The following is a 17,715-nucleotide window of genomic DNA, read 5'->3' as shown; positions in this document are numbered from 1 at the left end:
TATGATTACCTGAGACTGAAGCATGATTTGCTGAGGCATATGTACCTGAGTGAGCAAAAGCCGATGAAGAGGATGTACCGTTGGAAGGGTGGGCTGAAGAAACTGTAGCTTCCAGGTGATTTAGGAGCCTCCCATACTTCTCAAAGTCTAACTTCATTGCAGCCAACTGCTCAATGGTTGATGTTTTCTCACTCTCCTTACTTCCCCCTTTAGGTACTGTAGTAGCATTAGCAGTCTTGAGTTTTCCCGCTTGACTGCCCTTCTTAGGATTGTTCTTAAACCTCTCAGGGAGTAGTCCAGGGTGAATTTTCTAGCAGGTGTCCTTGGTATGCCGTGGTTTCTTGCAATATTCACACACCTGCTCCCCCTTTTCAGTAGGCTCCTTAGATTTCATTCCTGTATGTGCAAAGTGTTCTGTAGGTGGACTCTGCAACTGAACTTGTCGTCTACTTTCCTCACTTCTTATCATGGCATGTGCCTGTGATAGAGTAACCTCATCTCTGGCCAAAATATTCTATCTGATAATATCAAACTCAGGGTTGAGTCTAGTGAGAAACTCGAACACCCTATTTCTCTCCACCAGCTTTTTGTACATTTCAGCATCCTTTTTACTCTCTTGTACCACAGTTTCCATAACATCAATTTCCTGCCATAGGGATTTTAGTGTAGAGTAGTAGATTGCTACGCTCTTCTTCCCCTGTCTCAGGTTCTTCACATCACTTTTCAATTTGTACGCTCGGGTTACATTCAGTTTCTGTGAATAAGTCTCAGTTACATTGTCCCATATCTCCTTAGCAGAAGACATCCAGAGATAGTGCTGGCTTATATGAGGTTGCATAGAGTTAACTAACCATCCTATAATGGTATAGTTCTCTTGCATCCATCTCTCAAATTCAGGATCTGTGTCTTCGGGTTTCACCTTACTGCTTGTGAGATACCCGAGTTTTCCTCTACTACAAACATAAATTTTTATAGATTGTGTCCAGGCAAGATAGTTCATCCCATATAGCTTAATCGTGGTAACACCAATCAAAACGGAATCTACTGGAGCTGGTCTAGAAACCGGCACCTGCTTGAACTCACTTCCATATGTCTCCATTAGTCAAACGGAAATCAAAGAACTGAAATTTTAACTATGCAAACTTACTTGAAGTCAAACCAGAAATAGGGTGCTTGAAAAACTAGGGTTTTGCTCCGTCCAGCAGATGAGAGGAAGAGAGAAGATGGTGCCGCACCAACTAGACTGACCCAAACTCTTCCTAACCTGAACCGCCCTCCTTTAGCAGTCACAAGACACCTTCCAAGCACAAAGCGCCACACCCAAGCTTCACCTTTCCTGGTAACCTCGAAAATCTCTAGTTGGCTAGGGTTTCGGGCAGCAGCAAAACAACATCACTTCTTGGCAAAATTCGGCCAGAACTTAAATCTCCAAACCCTTCTACCAACTGGGCAAGTGATTCTCTATACCATAGAGAACCTATCTCTCCATACACTCTCTTGATTTTAGAGTGTACAGAAACGAAGAAAAAGGAAGAAAGAAGAACTGTACCCGCTCTGATACCAAGATGTGAATCAGTCTTCTAATATCTGGTTTAAAATCAGTAATTAACAGTGCAAATCAGATCTGAATAATAGTGCAAGAGCTGTGTATGTCGAAGAGAAGAAGAAGTCGAATGAATCACCTTTCTCCTCTAACCCTATTTTATTAATCTCCAAAAAATAATGATGACAAGTATGACCTTAAGTGGGCGGCCAGCTTGGCAATTACATAAAGAAAATAAAACAAGAACAAATAACAGGCTCATTAAGTGAGGCCCATCAACATAAAATAAAAGATAAAAATAAAGGATATCACACAACCAGCTGTTAGGGCCCATTCGGCCTAGTCTCTTTACAGAATATAGCCATGTTGTTTCACACTACCAAATGAACAGATGTACCTATTGTAAGCAAGAGGGCACATGATATCTGAATGCCCTACTTGGTCATCTAAGGGAAACATACACTTCAGGCTATAAGAAAATCAGCATAGAGTGATAGGGTTGCTGGTCGTGTTACAGAAGAAGATCTGGTTCGAGGGAGCTCACCCTCCTGAAATGGACGAGAGAGAGAGGAAGAGAAGAGAAGAGGAGAGAGGAGAGGAACTCAGGATTATTTCATTCATGCCACTTAACATGCTGTGGTTGAAACACTATTTCTCCATCCTCTGTGAACAGCAGAAGCGTGGGACTGGTAACATCAGAGGAAGATAGGCAAGGCTTCAGGAAGCTAACATGGAATATGGGGTGCAACTGGCACTCTGCAGGGAGGTTCAGTCGGTAGGCAACAGCCCCAATGCGTTCAACCACCTGAAATGGCCTAAAGTACCGGGGAGATAATTTCTGAGTCGACCTTCTCGCTAGGGACGCCTGCCTGTATGGTTGGAGTTTCAAGTATACCCAATCCCCAACTGAAAACTCCAATTCCCGGTGCTTCCTATCATAAGCTATCTTCATACGCTGCAGGGCCTGCTGAAGATGGAACCTGAGGGTCTTGAGTATCTGGTCCCTTGCTGAAAGCTGGCTCTCAACTTCAGCAACTGATGTTGTCCCCTTTTCATACGGTAGGATAGATGGAGGGTCACACCCATAGAGCACTTTGAAAGGGGTGGTTCCTACTGATACCTGGAATGTAGTGTTATACCAGAACTCGGCCCATAGTAACCATTGAGCCCACTGTTTGGGCTTATCTCCCACAAAACACCGCAAATTGGTCTCCAAACATTGGTTGACTACCTCCGACTGCCCGTCCGTCTGTGGATGATAACTGGTCAAGTGAAGTAGGTGCACCCCTTGAGCGGTGAAGTAAGCTTGCCAAAAGGAACTCATAAAGATGGGATCCCGGTTTATCAAGATGGAGAGGGGAGTTCCGTGGAGTCTGGCCACCTCCCGAATGTAAGCTTAAGCTACAGTGGATGCTGAATAAGGTCTGGAGAGGGCAATGAAGTGTGCATATTTACTCAGCCTGTCCACAACCACCAGCACTACTGATTTCCTTTGAGAGGTGGGGTGTCCGGTTATGAAGTCCATAGTGACTTCTTCCCAAACTCTTTCTGGTATGGGTAGGGGCTGCAACAGTCCTGCCGGTGCCTGTGTGTTATACTTTTTCTGTTGGCAAGTAGCACATCTCGCTACATACTCCTGCACCATGCACTTCATGCCTTTCCAATAATAGTGCGAGGCCAAACGTTTATAGGTATGAAGAGCCCCTGAATGTCCTCCTTGTGCTGAGTCGTGAAAGAGTCGTAGTAACTCCTGGTGATGGTTGGATCTGTCGGAAATCACCATTCTCCCTCTGTAAAGGAGAACATCTCCCTTCATAGTGTACCCATCGGTGCGAGCTGGTTCCTTGAGAACTTGGGCCCTAGTCTGGGCTAGGTGAGTGTCATTGTGGGCTTCCTGCTTTAATTGGTCCATCAGGGTATAAGTTGGTCGTGACACTAGGGGTGATCATTTCAGCCCAGCCCGGCCCGGCCCGGAAATTCTGGGCTTGGGCCTGGGTTTTGTGTTCAGGCCTGACCCGGCCCGGCCTGCATATATTTAAACTTACACATTTTGTGTATAATGTATACATATGTATACATGTTATTTTACATTATATTATATATTTTGTATATAAATATTATAACATGACTTGTATAATTTATATTATATATAACATGACATGTATAATTTATATTATATGTAATATTTTATATTATATAATATATAAAATAAAAGTTTATATGCATGTTATGTCATTTAATATAAAATATTATAGATATATAATGTTATATATATGAAAGACATTGGCCCGGAATCAGGCTCGGCTCGGCATGGGACTGTGTAGACCAGGGCTAGGGCTTATGTTACGGGCCCGGAACCCCGAGCCGGGCCGGGCTCGGGCCTAAGCTTTAGCCCTTATCATAAGTGCAAAGCCTGGCCTGGCCCGACCCATGATCACCCCTACGTGACACCCCAGTGATGTGAAGGTCTTCCACTCGTGAGAGTGTGTTGGCGACAGCATTTGAAGGTCCCGGCTTGTACTCAATAATAAAGTCATACCCCAGTAACTTGTAGGCCCACTTTTGCTGGTCAGGGCGCAGAATTCTTTGCTCCAGCAGATGCTTGATGCTGCGGTGGTCCGTGCACACAATGAATCTTTGGCCCAAGAGGTATGCCCTCTACTTCTGCACTGATAGCGTGATGGCCATGAGTTCTTTCTCATATGTGGACTTGGCTTGGGCCTGGGGAGAGAGGGCCTTGCTGTAGAAGGCCAATGGTCGGCCCTGCTGCATCAAGACTGCGCCTATCCCTTTGCCTGAGGCATTCGCTTCAACCACTAATTCTAGTGTAAAATCGGGAAGAGCCATTGTTGGAGGTGTGGTCACAGCCTTCTTAAGTAACTGGAAGGCTTCATCAGCTTTCTGATCCTACTCAAATGCATGCTTCTTCAGTAGGCTGGTAAGTGGTGTCGCCAGGAGTCCATAATCTTTAATGAAGCGGCGATAGTACCCAGTAAGCCCAAGGAACCCCTTGAGGGCCCGTGGGGAGTTGGGCCTAGCCCATGCGACCATGCAAGCAATCTTCTCTGGATCTGTATGCACCCGGCCATCGGAGATGATGTGCCCCAAGTAGTTAATTTCGGTCTGCCCAAAGGAGCACTGAGAAGGTTTTGCAAATAGCTGATGGTGGCGTAGTAAGCTTAATGCACACTGCAAATGGTCCAAGTGAGCAACCCAGTTTGGGCTGTAAACAAGTATATCATCGAAGAATACAAGCACAAATACCTGTAGATAAGGCTTAAAAATCTCATTCACGAGTCTTTGAAATGTCGTTGGTGCATTAGTTAAACCAAAGGGCATCACTAGGAATTCAAAATGCCCATCCGGTGTCCGGAATGTCGTCTTATGTATGTCATCCGGGTGCACTCAGATCTGGTGGTAACCCGATCGCAGATCCAGCTTAGAGAAATATTTGGCCTTGCCCAGCTCATCAAATAGCTCTTCAATATGAGGGATTGGATACCGATCTTTGAAAGTGATATTGTTCAAAGCTCTGTAATCAACACAAAATCTCTAGCTTCCATCCTTCTTTTTTACCAAAATGACGGGATGAAAATGGTCTGCTACTGGGCCAGTCAAAGCCCTTGTCCAATAACTCTAACCATCCTTTCCACCTCTACCCACTGGTAATGGGGGTAACGGTAGGGTCTGACGTTGGTGGGTGGGCCCCCTGGTTGTATGGGAATCTTATGATCATGGGCTCTTGGGGCAGGAAGGGTAGTGGGCTCCTAGAAGATGTCAGCATAGGTTTGGAGTAACAGTTGAAGCTGTTATGTTTGTTCAGGGCTGAGTTCTCAGTTTCAGACGAAACAGCCATGGGCCAAGTGGCATGGAGCCCATACTCATTAGTAGTGGGGTGGCACCGTATCGGCATTGTTTGAATATAGCATCCAAGTCTTCTGCTGTTATGTGCTGACTCTTAACCCCTTTCAAGGTATAGGTGCGGCCCTCTTGTGAAAATTGCATGGTCAGCTCGGCCCAGTTACAAACCACAAGGCCCAAAAGCTGCAACCATTGTATTTCTAGGACCACGTCCACTCCGGAAAATTCTAAGGGGTGCAAGTCTACCCTGAAGGTATACCCTTGAACCTTGAGTTCGACTGACTTGCATTTCCCGTCACAGGTAATTCGCTGGCCATTGGCCACATTGACTGCAAACATCGGGACGGCTTCAATCATCAGTCCCAGTTGCCGGGCTAACCCGGAGGTTATAAAATTTAAGGAACTCCCACTGTCAATCAAGATGGATACCTTCCTTCCTGAGATCTGGCCGTGAACCAGCATTGTTCGGGGGGCCTGATATCCGGACAGAGCCTGTATTGAAATAACACAGTATTCAACTTCGGGAACCACCTTCATCTGTTGAACCTCGGTGTCTTCGGGGGGTGGGTCAGGGTCATCTTCTTCATCAACTTGCAGAAGGTAGACATGTTTTTTTTTTTTTTTGATCAATCAGAAGGTAGACATGTTGGGCCTTACATTTGTGTCCTACGACTATTTTTTCGTCGCAATTATAGCACAACCCTTTTTCTCTTTGGGCCTACATCTCTGTCCACGATACCTTCCGGTAAGGTAAGGTCAGTGAGCCAGTTTTCTGGGTAGGCAGAATGGGCTTGGCAGCAGTGGTCACCGCATTGGTAGGGGTTGGAAGTAATGGGCCCGAATTGCGCTCAGTTTTCGGGTAGGGATTCCTCTATAATGGGCCCGCTGGAGGTCCTATAAACCTTCCCAGTTTCTTGAGCCAATCCAGCCTTTCTTCTTGTAATTTGGCTAAACCAAAAGCCACAACCAAGTAGCTTGTTTTAGGTATTTACTTCAACTCTGATATCATCCCTCAATCCCCCTATGAAACAACCCACGAGAGCAGCCTCCGGCCAACCATGAACTCTCGTGGCCAATTGCTCAAACTCATTTTGGTATTCTCTTACCGTTCCCGTTTGCCTTACTCTAGGGAGGGACTCATTGAAGTTCTCATAGCCAGAGGGTCCGAACCTCACACGTAGAGTCTCAGTGAGATCCAACCAAGTGGTTTGGAGATGGGTCTTCTGGTACCACTTGTACCACATAATTGCTTCGCCATCCATGTGAATGGCGGCAGTGGGAACTCTTTGCTCAGCAGGGGTCTCATGAAATTCAAAATACCTCTCAACCCAGTATATTTAGGGAATGGGGTCATCACCTGAATACAGTGGGAAGTCGATCTTGGCGGCCTTGACAGGGAAGACTCCAGCTTGCCAGCTACCGTTGCTACTACTGGATCCCTCAACCTCTGAAGCTCTAGGTGCCGCTGACAGCCGTTCGAATTGACCAACCAATGCTAAGAGCGTTTCCTTGATGTCTCTCAACTCGTTGGTGGTCTGCCACACTTCCCCTTCGATCCAGTCAATCCTCTCCTCAGTCGCCGCCGTTCTGGTCATCGGCATGGAAGCTAGGCTCTGATACCAACTGATAGGGTTGCTGGTCGTGTTACAGAAGAAGAGCTAGTTCAAGGGAGCTCACCCTCCTGAAATGGACGAGAGAGAGAGGAAGAGAAGAGAAGAGGAGAGAAGAGGAGAGAAGAGGAGAGAGGAGAGGAACTTAGGATTATTCATGCCACTCAATTGATTGCTACAGATATTTATAACTGCCGATAGTGGCTTGTAACAACCCAATCGTGACCTGTTACAACCCAACAAACTCTGCTTAGATCTCTGGACGTGGATGGCGCATGTAAACAAACCTCAGAGGAGGTGCTGTGCACCTGAGTGCTGAGTCGTGGGGTGTGCTGATCCGGGCCCGAAGTGTCCTAGGCCTGCTTCTGGGCCGGTCCTTCTCCTGCACCTACTTGGCCATCTAAGGGAAACAAGCACTTCAGGCTATAAGAATAGGGGTGCAAGTCGGGCGGATTGGGCCGGGTTTATGGTCATCTTGGGGTTGATCCTAAAATTTGGGATTAAAGCTTGAGCCCGAGGTCAAGTCCGATCTTTCCAACTTGAGCCCAACCCGTATTGTAATTTGATGCACTTGGGTTGAGCTTGGGCTTGGGTTGGTCAATGAACCCACTCTAAAATGATACTTGGGATCTTGTTTTTGCACCCCTAGATGCTTCAATGCAACAGATGAGATTGATAATGAGGAGGCATTTTCACCAGTTGCAAATATGACTACAATCCACTTGGTTTTGGCCTTCTCAAAAATTAAGAAATGGGACATCCATCAAATGGATGTGAAGAATGCTTTCCCACATGGTAACTTGAAGGAGACAATGTTTAGAAACCACCTCTTGGATATTGTGATGATTCTACTATGATTTATCATCTCAAGAGATCTCTCTATGGATTCAAATAGGCACCTTGGTCTTGGTTTGAGAAGTTTCGCTCAGTCATTACAGAGGCTGAATTTATACAGAGCCCTTTTGACTATTTTCTATTTATTTTGAAGCAGGCTCTGGGGATCACTCTTCTTCTATGTGTTGTTGATATACTCATTACTGATGATGATCATGACGATATTACTCAACTCAAAAATCTCTTGAGTGAATCATTCAAGATGAAGGATCTTGGTTCTCTAACCTACTTCCTAGGTCTGGAAGTAACTTGTGCCCCTTAAGGATATTTTGTGAATTAGTAAAAATATGCTATGGATTTGGTCAAGTTGGCTTGCCTTGTCGATGAGAAATAGGTGGATACTACTCTTTAGATGAACTTCATGATGCCACTTTATATTGATGTGTTGGTAGCCTCATCTATCTCGCCATGGAAAGGCTCAGTATTTCTTATGCAGTTCAAGTTGTCAGCCAATTTGTTTGTTCTCCCAGATAGCCACATATGTTAATAGTCCTTTGGACCATTAGGTATATTAGGGGTATCATATTTCATGAACTATTTTTCTCATCATCATCATCATCCTCTTTAAACTTGCTAGCCTATGCCGATGCTGACTGGTCTGATTGCCCTTATACTAGACGATCTACCACAGGTTGGTGTGTTTTCTTGAGTAATTCCCTCATTTCCTAGAAGCGCAAGAAGCAATAGACTGTCTCCAAGTCTTCCACTGAGGTAGAGTATCGAGCTATGTCATTCGTTTCTAGTGAGATTGTGTGGCTTCGGGCTCTTCTCAATGATATTGTAGATAATGTCAATGCCATCAAGGTCGCCTCTGGTCCTGCATTTTGTGAGCGCACTAAACACATAGAGGTCAATTTCCATTACATTAGAGATCAGTACCTTGTTGGAATCATTACTCTTCCCCATGTTTTGTTTGGTCTTCAACTTGTCGACATCTTCACGAAGGCCATGACATGCCCTTGCCACAAGTTCTTAGTTGACAAACTGATGCTTCTACCTTGGCATCTGTTTTGGGGGGGGGGTAGAGACACTATGGGCTGACTTGGTTGGGAGCACATTTCTTATCATGTATCTTATATATAGTATCATTATTTTCCTTCTTGTATACATAGTCTTATATTCTTTGTATGAGAGAAGGAATAGCTGTTCTTTATCTCTTTTGTACTCTCTTCATACATAATTCATCTCTTTTGGGCATGTGGTCACTAAGACACATTCAAACTCTTGTCTCTTTCGAATTGCTGTCTTTGATGTCTCTCTTTGTCTCTCTTTTAGTTTTTTGGCCATGTACTAGTGGGGGCCTCATGTAGTGGCATGCATGAGCATTTTTAAAAGAAATTGGAGTAGATGTAGCCCATTGGTACTTTTAATTGAGCATAGTCAATTCAAGTCCAACTAAAGCAATTTTTTTGTTGTCTAATTGGTCGGAATTCATTTATAGATTTTCTATTTTGATTTAAAATGGTTTCAATAATTATTCATTTTTAAATAAGTATGTACCTATTAGTTCAAGTACTTTACTTAAAATATAAGTTAAATTAGATTAGACTAATACTTAAGTTCAATTAATATAATATATTAGGTAATTAACTAATTGGACATTCTACATATGAAATGACAGTTTCATTTATTGACAAATAACAAAAACGGTTAGCTGGGGAATACTTTTGTGGACCAAATTACCCTCGGTTATTAAACTCACCCATGACCATTTATATTCATCTCTCTCAATCTCGTTCCCTCGCTCTTCCTCATTCACTCATATGTGATGAAGAAACAACAAATACTGCTCCATTACAAGATCGGAGCACTGTGCAAATGACGCTGAATCCATGAATTAAGGGGATTTTTTTTTGAAAAATATTCCATTTTCTTCTCAGTTTTCACTGCCTTCCAAGTTCCTAAACTCAGAAAAAAGAAGGGTCTACAACAACTCTGTTCAAATTTCCCAATCTCAGGGGTAAGCCAGTAATCCATTTCAATACATGTCATGCAATCATTACCGATTATCTGATTTTGAATCATTGATAAAAGTCCAAATTAAAAATTGAAAAAAAAAGAAAGAAATACATAGAAACGCAACACAGGCTAGTCCATTCTTTGCAATTCACATTTCTTGCTCAATCCACATCCAAATCTCATGATGTTGGGTTGCCAAATGTGTTGCCAATGCCAGAAGGAGTAGATTAAGTGGGGAGTGTAGTTAATGGTTTGACCAATAAGAGACCTGTATGATGTTATTGGTTGCATAAGTGATGTGGGAAACATTGCTGTTGGTGAAATGTTAAATTCTAATCTGGGTTAGAAACCAATATTCGCATGCAGAATTAGACATGGTAAAATCGAATCCATTAAAAACTGGAAGAACCCACAATGGATCACTTGATTTGGACGTTACCTCTCATTAGAGTAAGCAAAAAGAATACATTAAACTAGAAGATTAACTCGATGAACTTAAACTAAAGAGATGAATAAAACATTAAACCAATAAAATGATAATTTCCGAACGAAGATAAAGGGCAAGGACCAAGATGGGATCAGAAAGAAACCCTAAAATTTTGAATGACGCAATATTGGAAGAAAGGAAGAAAACTTCGGTGGTTTTTAGTTAAGGGAAATTTGGTCCAATAAAAAGAAAAATTCCTCCTGCTCGATAATACTTTTTGCAGTTATTCTAAAATTGTCACTCAATTTGTCAATAAATGAAACTTTATCATTTAATACTTAAAAGTCCTAACTGATTTAGTTAAAGTTAATCTAAGTAAAATAGAACTAATTATATATAAATTAAATAAATGGATATGTAATGTAATAAGCTTACAATCTAAATTGACATGCAATTAAACGTGCTTAATTACATTATCTTTATTAATTAAAATAATCTACTGCCTAATTAAATTAATTTAATATATAACTAAATTATGTTAACAAAATTATTTTAATTATTTTGCTAAAACAAAAATATTAATAACTTATTTCAGTTACTTAAATTAAGTTAGTTTAGGGGGGGTTTTTGCATAGGTCAATGTAGAGTTGAGGTTGGTCAACCTATAGAGGAGGTTTATGTAATTTACCCATTAATATATGTTAGTTAATAATTTAATATAAGCCAATTGAGTAAATAAGTGATTTAATGATTAGTCTAATGCAATTGATAATGTATTTAGTGGCAATGGAATAAGTTTTTTTTTTTTTTTTGATAAGTGACAATGGAATAAGTATTTATTCATTCACCTTTCTTTATCAATTGCACTATTTTTATTAATAAATAAGTTAAATAATTAATTTAAGTTAATTATAATATCTAAATTAAGTTAAATAGGGTAAGGTTATAAAATTGAATGGTCTTTAAATAGGTTAGGTTATTATTACATTATCCAATGGTCTTTAAATATATATGTAATTTTATTGTATTTGAAGATAATAACATAAATAATAAGATGAGTCATTATCCAGTGGTCTTTAACTTTATTTTATAGGTGATAAACTGGATTAACTGAAACCCATATCTAGGTGACTGAATGTAGACCGGTCGAAAATGGGTCATGGTTGACTCGTTTTGATCGTCTTCTACTTGTGAAAAGTGGGTTGAACTTGCAACATATTGGCATGATTTTTTTGGCTATTTTCAGCATGTAACTAGCCTTCAAGACTACTAAGGGAAAGAAATAGTGGGTTGAACTTTTTATCTTATTTTTCATTAAAATTGAGAAGAAAAATATAAGAAGAAACAGTTTTGAAAACCTAACAACTGAGAACAAAACCTTCAAGACTACTAAAAGAAAGAAAAGTTTGCATACCTGAGAAAGGAAAATGATGGATTGAAAGGTGATTTGTTGATGGTGTTTGAGGAATTTCACAGGAGAGGAGTGGTTAACCAGGGTGTGAACTCCACCTTTCTAGCTTTGGTTCCGAAAAGGAAAGATGCATCCCATCCAAAGGACTTTGGGCCAATCAATTTGGTAAATAGATTGTACAGAATCCTTGTAAAGGCTTTGTCTCTGAGATTGAAGGAAGTATTGCCTGATATCATTACACCAAATCGAGGAGCCTTTGTGAGTGGAAGACAAATTACAGATCAAATACTAATTGCGAATGAGAGTGTTGAAAGTGTCAGGAAGGATGGAAAGAAGGGTGTGGTGTGTAAGTTGGATCTGGAAAAAGGCATATGATTTGGTAGATTGGGATTTTGTAAGGAGAGTTATGATCAATTTTGGGTTTGGGGCTAGATGGTGCAAATGGATTATCGGGTGTGTTTGGAATTGTCATTATTCTATACTTGTGAATGGGACAGTGGTAGATTTCTTTCCAGCGAGTAGGGATATAAGTCAAGGGGATCCCCTATCTCCATTCTTGTTCACTCTGATTGCTGATGTTCTGGGGAGATTGATTTATAAAGCAGAATCTAGGGGTCTCATTAGAGGATGGAGAGTTGGAAGGGAGGAAACCACTGCCACCCATTTATAGTTTGCAAATGACACAATTCTGTTCTGTGAAGGGTGCAACTTGGATTATATTAGGAACATGAAATTGGTGATACTACTTCTTGAACAAATGTCAAGCTTGAAGGTGAAGTTTGAAAAGAGTTGTGTTGTGGGTGTGAACTTGGAGGAGGGAGGGGTTAGGGAGAGTGCAGAAGAGTTAGAGTGTGAGGTTTCAAGGTGGCCATTGAATTATTTGGGGTTGCCTTTGGGTGATAATCCAAGGATGGTGAGTTTTTGGAATCCGATGGTGGAAAGATTTGAGAAGAGACTTGTCTCTTGGTAAAAGAATTACCTCTCTTGGAGGTAGGATGTCACTGATTAGGGCTACTCTAGCAAATTGACCCATTTATTTCCTTTCAGTGTTTAAAATCCCAGTAAAGGTTGCTAACAAATTAGAAAATATGATGAGAGACTTCCTTTGGGAGCCCGATGAGGAGAAGAGGGACCATAGGGTAAGCTGGAAGGTGGTAAGCAAGAGTAAAAACAATGGTGTGTTAGGGCTTGGAAATATTAGAGAAAGGGATTTGGCTCTTCTAGGGAAATGGTTGTGAAGATTCCCACTAGAGAAGGAGAAATTATGGGCCAAAATAGTGGTAAGCATACATGGGCTGGAACTTAACGGATAGGATGCTGGAATCCATGCTAGGACCACAAGCGCTTCGACTTGGAAATCCATTCATGATCTATTACCAACCTTTTCCCCTTTTATCCAGTATGATATGAATTCAGGTACTTCCATAAAATTCTAGGAACAAACTTGGGTGGGGAATGGCCCTCTGAAGGACCAGTTCCCTTCTTTGTATGCCCTATTTGTTTTGAAGAATGTGCCAGTTTCTTCTTTCATTACCCCTTCCTCCTCTAGTTCCGGGTTTGGTTGGAATTTGGGTCTGAGAAGGGCTGTGAGAGATTCAGACCTTGATAGCATTTCGAGTCTCCTCCAACTTCTTGATGATGTTTTCTTAGATCTTGTTGAGACTCTAGAATCTGGATTCCCACCCCTACTGGCTCCTTTTCTCGTGCCTCATTCTTTAAAGTGTTAACCCAATCCACCGGTCCTGTAACCTCTCCCCCCTTCCCTATTAATGAGGTTTGGTGCAGGCCAATTCCTCCTAGGGTTGGTAGTTTTTGCTGGGAAGCCTTTCTGGGAAGAATCAACATTGGTGTGTTCTTTGTAAAGCTGATAGGGAAACTGGTTTTCATTTACTGGTGTCTTTCCAATTTGCCAAATCTATTTGGGAGTGGGCTCTCTCTTTGTTTGGGTGTACTTGGAATCCTCCATCAAACTTGCAAAGTCTTTTCGCTCCTTTTTTTAGGTGGTGTATGAAAAGGGGAAGGACTATGTGGAGAGAATTGATGGCAGCAGTTTGTTGGTCTCTATGGGAAGAAAGAAACTCCAGGATTTTCTCGGAAGCAGCAAGAAGTTCTGAAGATCCGAGGGCTCTGATCCATATAAGGGCTGTACATTGGATGAAATCCCTAGAGCTATTCAAAGATTATACAGTGGGCGATATGCTGAGGAAGTGGGGTGAGGTTGCTAGCTGAACCCAAACTAAAACAGGGATGAGAATGGGGTTGTTTCTGTCATGTTCTCAGGCCCAATTGGAGTGGGTGACTCTCAGAGCTGAGATCCAAGCAGTTATGGTTGGAGTTCAGAAAGCTAGGGAGATGGATATTAGGAAACTCATAATTGAAGGGGATTCAGAGGTGGTGGTAGGTTGGCTGAATAAAGATGACAGTGGTTTATGGAGTTATAGCAATGTGAGGAGGAAATTCAGATGGCTGACTCGAGAAATGGAAGTTAAAGTTAGATGGGTTAAAAGTTCAGCTAACTCTTTTGCTGATGGGTTAGCTAAACAAGGGGTGGACAGGGTTTCAATGTTCTGGGCACAGATGTAATTTAATTTTTCTTTTTTCTTTTTTCTCTTTCTCTCTTGTTTCCTTTCTTGGGGCTCAAGCTATTTTTGGAAGATAAGAAAGTTTGTCTTCCTCTTTGTAATTTTATTGTGATAATTAATGAATTGTGTTATTGATAAAAAAAAAAGAAAGGAAAATGATGGATTATAAGTGACATTCTTACATTTATCAAGAAAAAAGTGAAAACATTTAAAGGACGACCACAATATAGGTGTAATAGAATGTAAAAATGTGAAAACATTTCTTTAGAATGTAAATATGCAACAGAACTAGAGCCGAGGATTTCTTCTTGGCAAAGAGAGGTTTAAGACAAGGGGACCCTCTTTCTCCTTTCCTTTTGGCCCTGATAGTTGATGTGTTGAGTGTCCAGATTACTAGAGCCGATGCTAGAAATTTGCTTAGAGGGTGGAGAGTAGGGAGGGAGGAAATAGTTGTAACCCACCTTCAATTTGCTGATGACTTGATCCTTTTTTGTGAAGGAGAACCGGAGGAGTTGGAAAATTTAAAGGTCTTGGTAGAGAATTTTGAAAAGGTCTCCAACTTGAGAGTAAATTGGAATAAAAGTTGTGTAGTTGGAATTAATAGGCAAGAAGTAGAGGTGGCATCTTTGGCTAGATCTCTAGGTTGTGAGGTAAGTGATTGGCCTCTTAAGTACTTAGGCTTACCTTTGGGAGGAAACCCGAGGTCAGATAGTTTTTGGTACCCAGTTTTGGAAAGATTCTCAAAAAGACTAGCGGGTTGGAAAAGGAACTACATCTCTTTAGGGGGTAGAATCACTCTAATTAAGTCATCACTAGCAAATTTGCCAGTGTATTTTTTGTCTACCTTCAAATTGCCTGTTAAGATTGCAAACCAGATTGAAAAAATAATGAGAGATTTTCTGTAGGAACCTGGAGATACTAAAAAGGTCATAGGCTAAAATGGGAAGTGGTGTCTAGAAAGAAAGACAAAGGGGGCTTAGGAATTGGAAATATTAGAATAAGAAACACAACTTTGTTAGGAAAATGGTTATGGAGGTTTCCTAAGGAGCAAGAAAGTTTATCGCTTAAGGTGATAAGAAGTATTCTTGGAATGGCAGCAAATGGATGGGACACTGGACTCGACCCAAGGGCTTCGCACTTTTCCCCGTGGAAAGATATTGTTGGTATCTTGCATGTCTTCTCTCCTTTCATCAGGTATGATGCTTGCATGGGTAATAAGATTCTTTTTTGGGAGGACTTGTGGATTGGGGAATCTCCCCTTAAGGGTAGAGTCCCGAACCTATATTCCCTTTAGCAATGGCATCAATGCAGATGTGGGCCAATCCATATAGAAGCTGGAGTGTCTCTTTTGCATGTGAATGGCGAGTGTATATGTGAATCCAAAAAGTCTTGCCGTGAAATGTGCTTGAATACATGCTACGTGGAGGGCACTATGTGCTATTTCTTGGAGAATTAAAAAGAAAAAATCATAAAAAAAGGATAAAATTAGGAGGGGGTAATAGAGCAAGGAGAGGCCATGCTGATATGACACACATTTCTTTATGTATATAGTATAGATGTTGATTTATATCTTCTTTGTAACTTTGATTAGATTGAGAATCCTCTCCTCTAGTTGTTTGTCTTTTTTCTTTTTTAGTTATAGTGACTTAGTAAGTGCATCACATTCACAACAGTAAGCCAGTCATCCAATCACAAAATCCCCAATTGTTCATTCAGGAAAAATTTTCAATGATTTAATGAAATGTTGAAAGGTTTCAAAGATATTCTAAAATTTTAAATCTTAATTTTTTAGTTCATCAACATCGTTCAAAATATCTCCTATTTATAGCTGATATATTGACAATGAGGGAAAAATAAAGGTTCTTGGAATATTCCTATTACCCCTCGCAAAATGGGGAGATTTCGCCTAATCTCTTTAATATTATGAATTGTGGTCGGAAGAACATTTTCTTCTATACTCCTACCCAAAGAGTTAATCCTCCTTGACATCTTGTTTTGATGTTTCTATTTCATTCTGTGCTTAAGTCAAGATACATCTGTGTGCAGAAATTGCAAACGGTGATGAACAAGTCAAAGCTGATGCAATACGAATTGGCAAATATGTTGATGGACAGTTTCCTACTGACAGCAAGGAATTTGCTAATCGTATATTTTATACAGTATTTATGGGAACTGAAAATAGGTAAGGACATGGATTCATAATTAGGGACTTCCATTGCTGATATATTTGGACATAACCTTGTTCTAATGAATTAAAAAGGTTATTGATCAATACTGAAAAGCTTCATTGAGAAGTAGAGAAGACTAATGAATTTGATTAGACTTTATGTTTCTCTGAACCTTTTCTATGCTTATATATATGTGTATATATATATATAAGTTCTAACATGCTGATACTTGTGTCTTATATTTTGTTATCAACAAAAGTGAACTGCTAACGAATTTTTACAAGTGCATTTGTAGCATTGTGAGCTCAACGACTTATCCCATTTCTTTTGGTCAAACCTGCAAATCAACTATTAAGAGTTTGCCACTTTTGAAATGATCAATAACAAAAATTACTTTGGGTCCTTTGCAGTTCAGAGACGACAAAGTCCAGGGCAAAGGTCCTAGCAGATGAGATTGGCTCATGGCACCTTGATGTTTGTATAGATAGTATTGTTTCTGCCTTTTTGACCTTGTTCCAGAAACTGACAGGAAAGTGGCCACGCTACAAGGTAAATAAAATTCAACTGCTAAACATATATAGTCCATCTTGGGTAGGCCGTAACTATAAAACATATAAATTAGTTCTTAATTGTCTAATGTACATGGGAGTGATTTAATCTTCACAAATTTCGAGCTATAAGATAAAATAAATTTAATCTTGCATTTAATACAAGACAACCAAATGGGTGATGAATACAAAATAATTTTACTATGTGTTTTCTACCTAGAGGGTTCAAGTTCCATGTGACTGCACAGTATTTTTTTTCCAGAAAAAAAGGTTCTCTGCACATAATATGCATGCATGTTGAAATTCAAACAAAAATATCCAGGTTATATGCTCACAACCATGTAAATCCATGGAAATAGGTCTAGTGGGCTCACAACGAGCTTTAGGCCTATTGTTTATAATGGGTCACCTTAAGTGGAAATTGCATTCAAGTTTCTTGTATAAAGGGGAGACTTGTCTTGTAGAGCAATCAAATAACAAGAAAAAGTACAAAAACGAATAAGAAAAGAGGAGAGAATCAGTAGTAGAAGAGAAGAGTGAGGAAAAAAAATGGAGAAAAACCTCAATATTGAATCCTGCTATCACAAGGTTAAAGTAGTCATGAAATTCCCTATTGTATGAATGATTTAACAGACATTCTGTCTCTTGACCGACAGTAACAATTGCATTATGGGATCTTATCAGGATATGACGAAGAGGATATCAATTGATC

The 17,715-nt window shown here is 40.6% G+C and overlaps 1 protein-coding gene across 1 annotated transcript in view; it reads left to right on the top strand.

The window, feature by feature from the left end:
* LOC148865936 (carbon-nitrogen hydrolase family protein) overlaps nucleotides 1-17,715 on the top strand; it is a 97,695-nt gene that overhangs the window by 38,119 nt on the left and 41,861 nt on the right. Inside the window, exons 8-9 of the mRNA XM_088977939.1 lie at nucleotides 16,334-16,469; nucleotides 16,866-17,004. Of these exons, the coding sequence (XP_088834065.1) occupies nucleotides 16,334-16,469; nucleotides 16,866-17,004 (275 nt within the window). The remainder of the gene's footprint in view (nucleotides 1-16,333; nucleotides 16,470-16,865; nucleotides 17,005-17,715) is intronic.

Source organism: Nelumbo lutea, chromosome 3, assembly GCF_056320005.1.
Source record: "Nelumbo lutea isolate HS-2025 chromosome 3, American lotus-T2T, whole genome shotgun sequence".
NCBI lineage: Eukaryota > Viridiplantae > Streptophyta > Magnoliopsida > Proteales > Nelumbonaceae > Nelumbo > Nelumbo lutea.
Note: the sequence above shows the minus strand (reverse complement) of the source record. Positions and strands in the feature narration are given on the sequence as shown.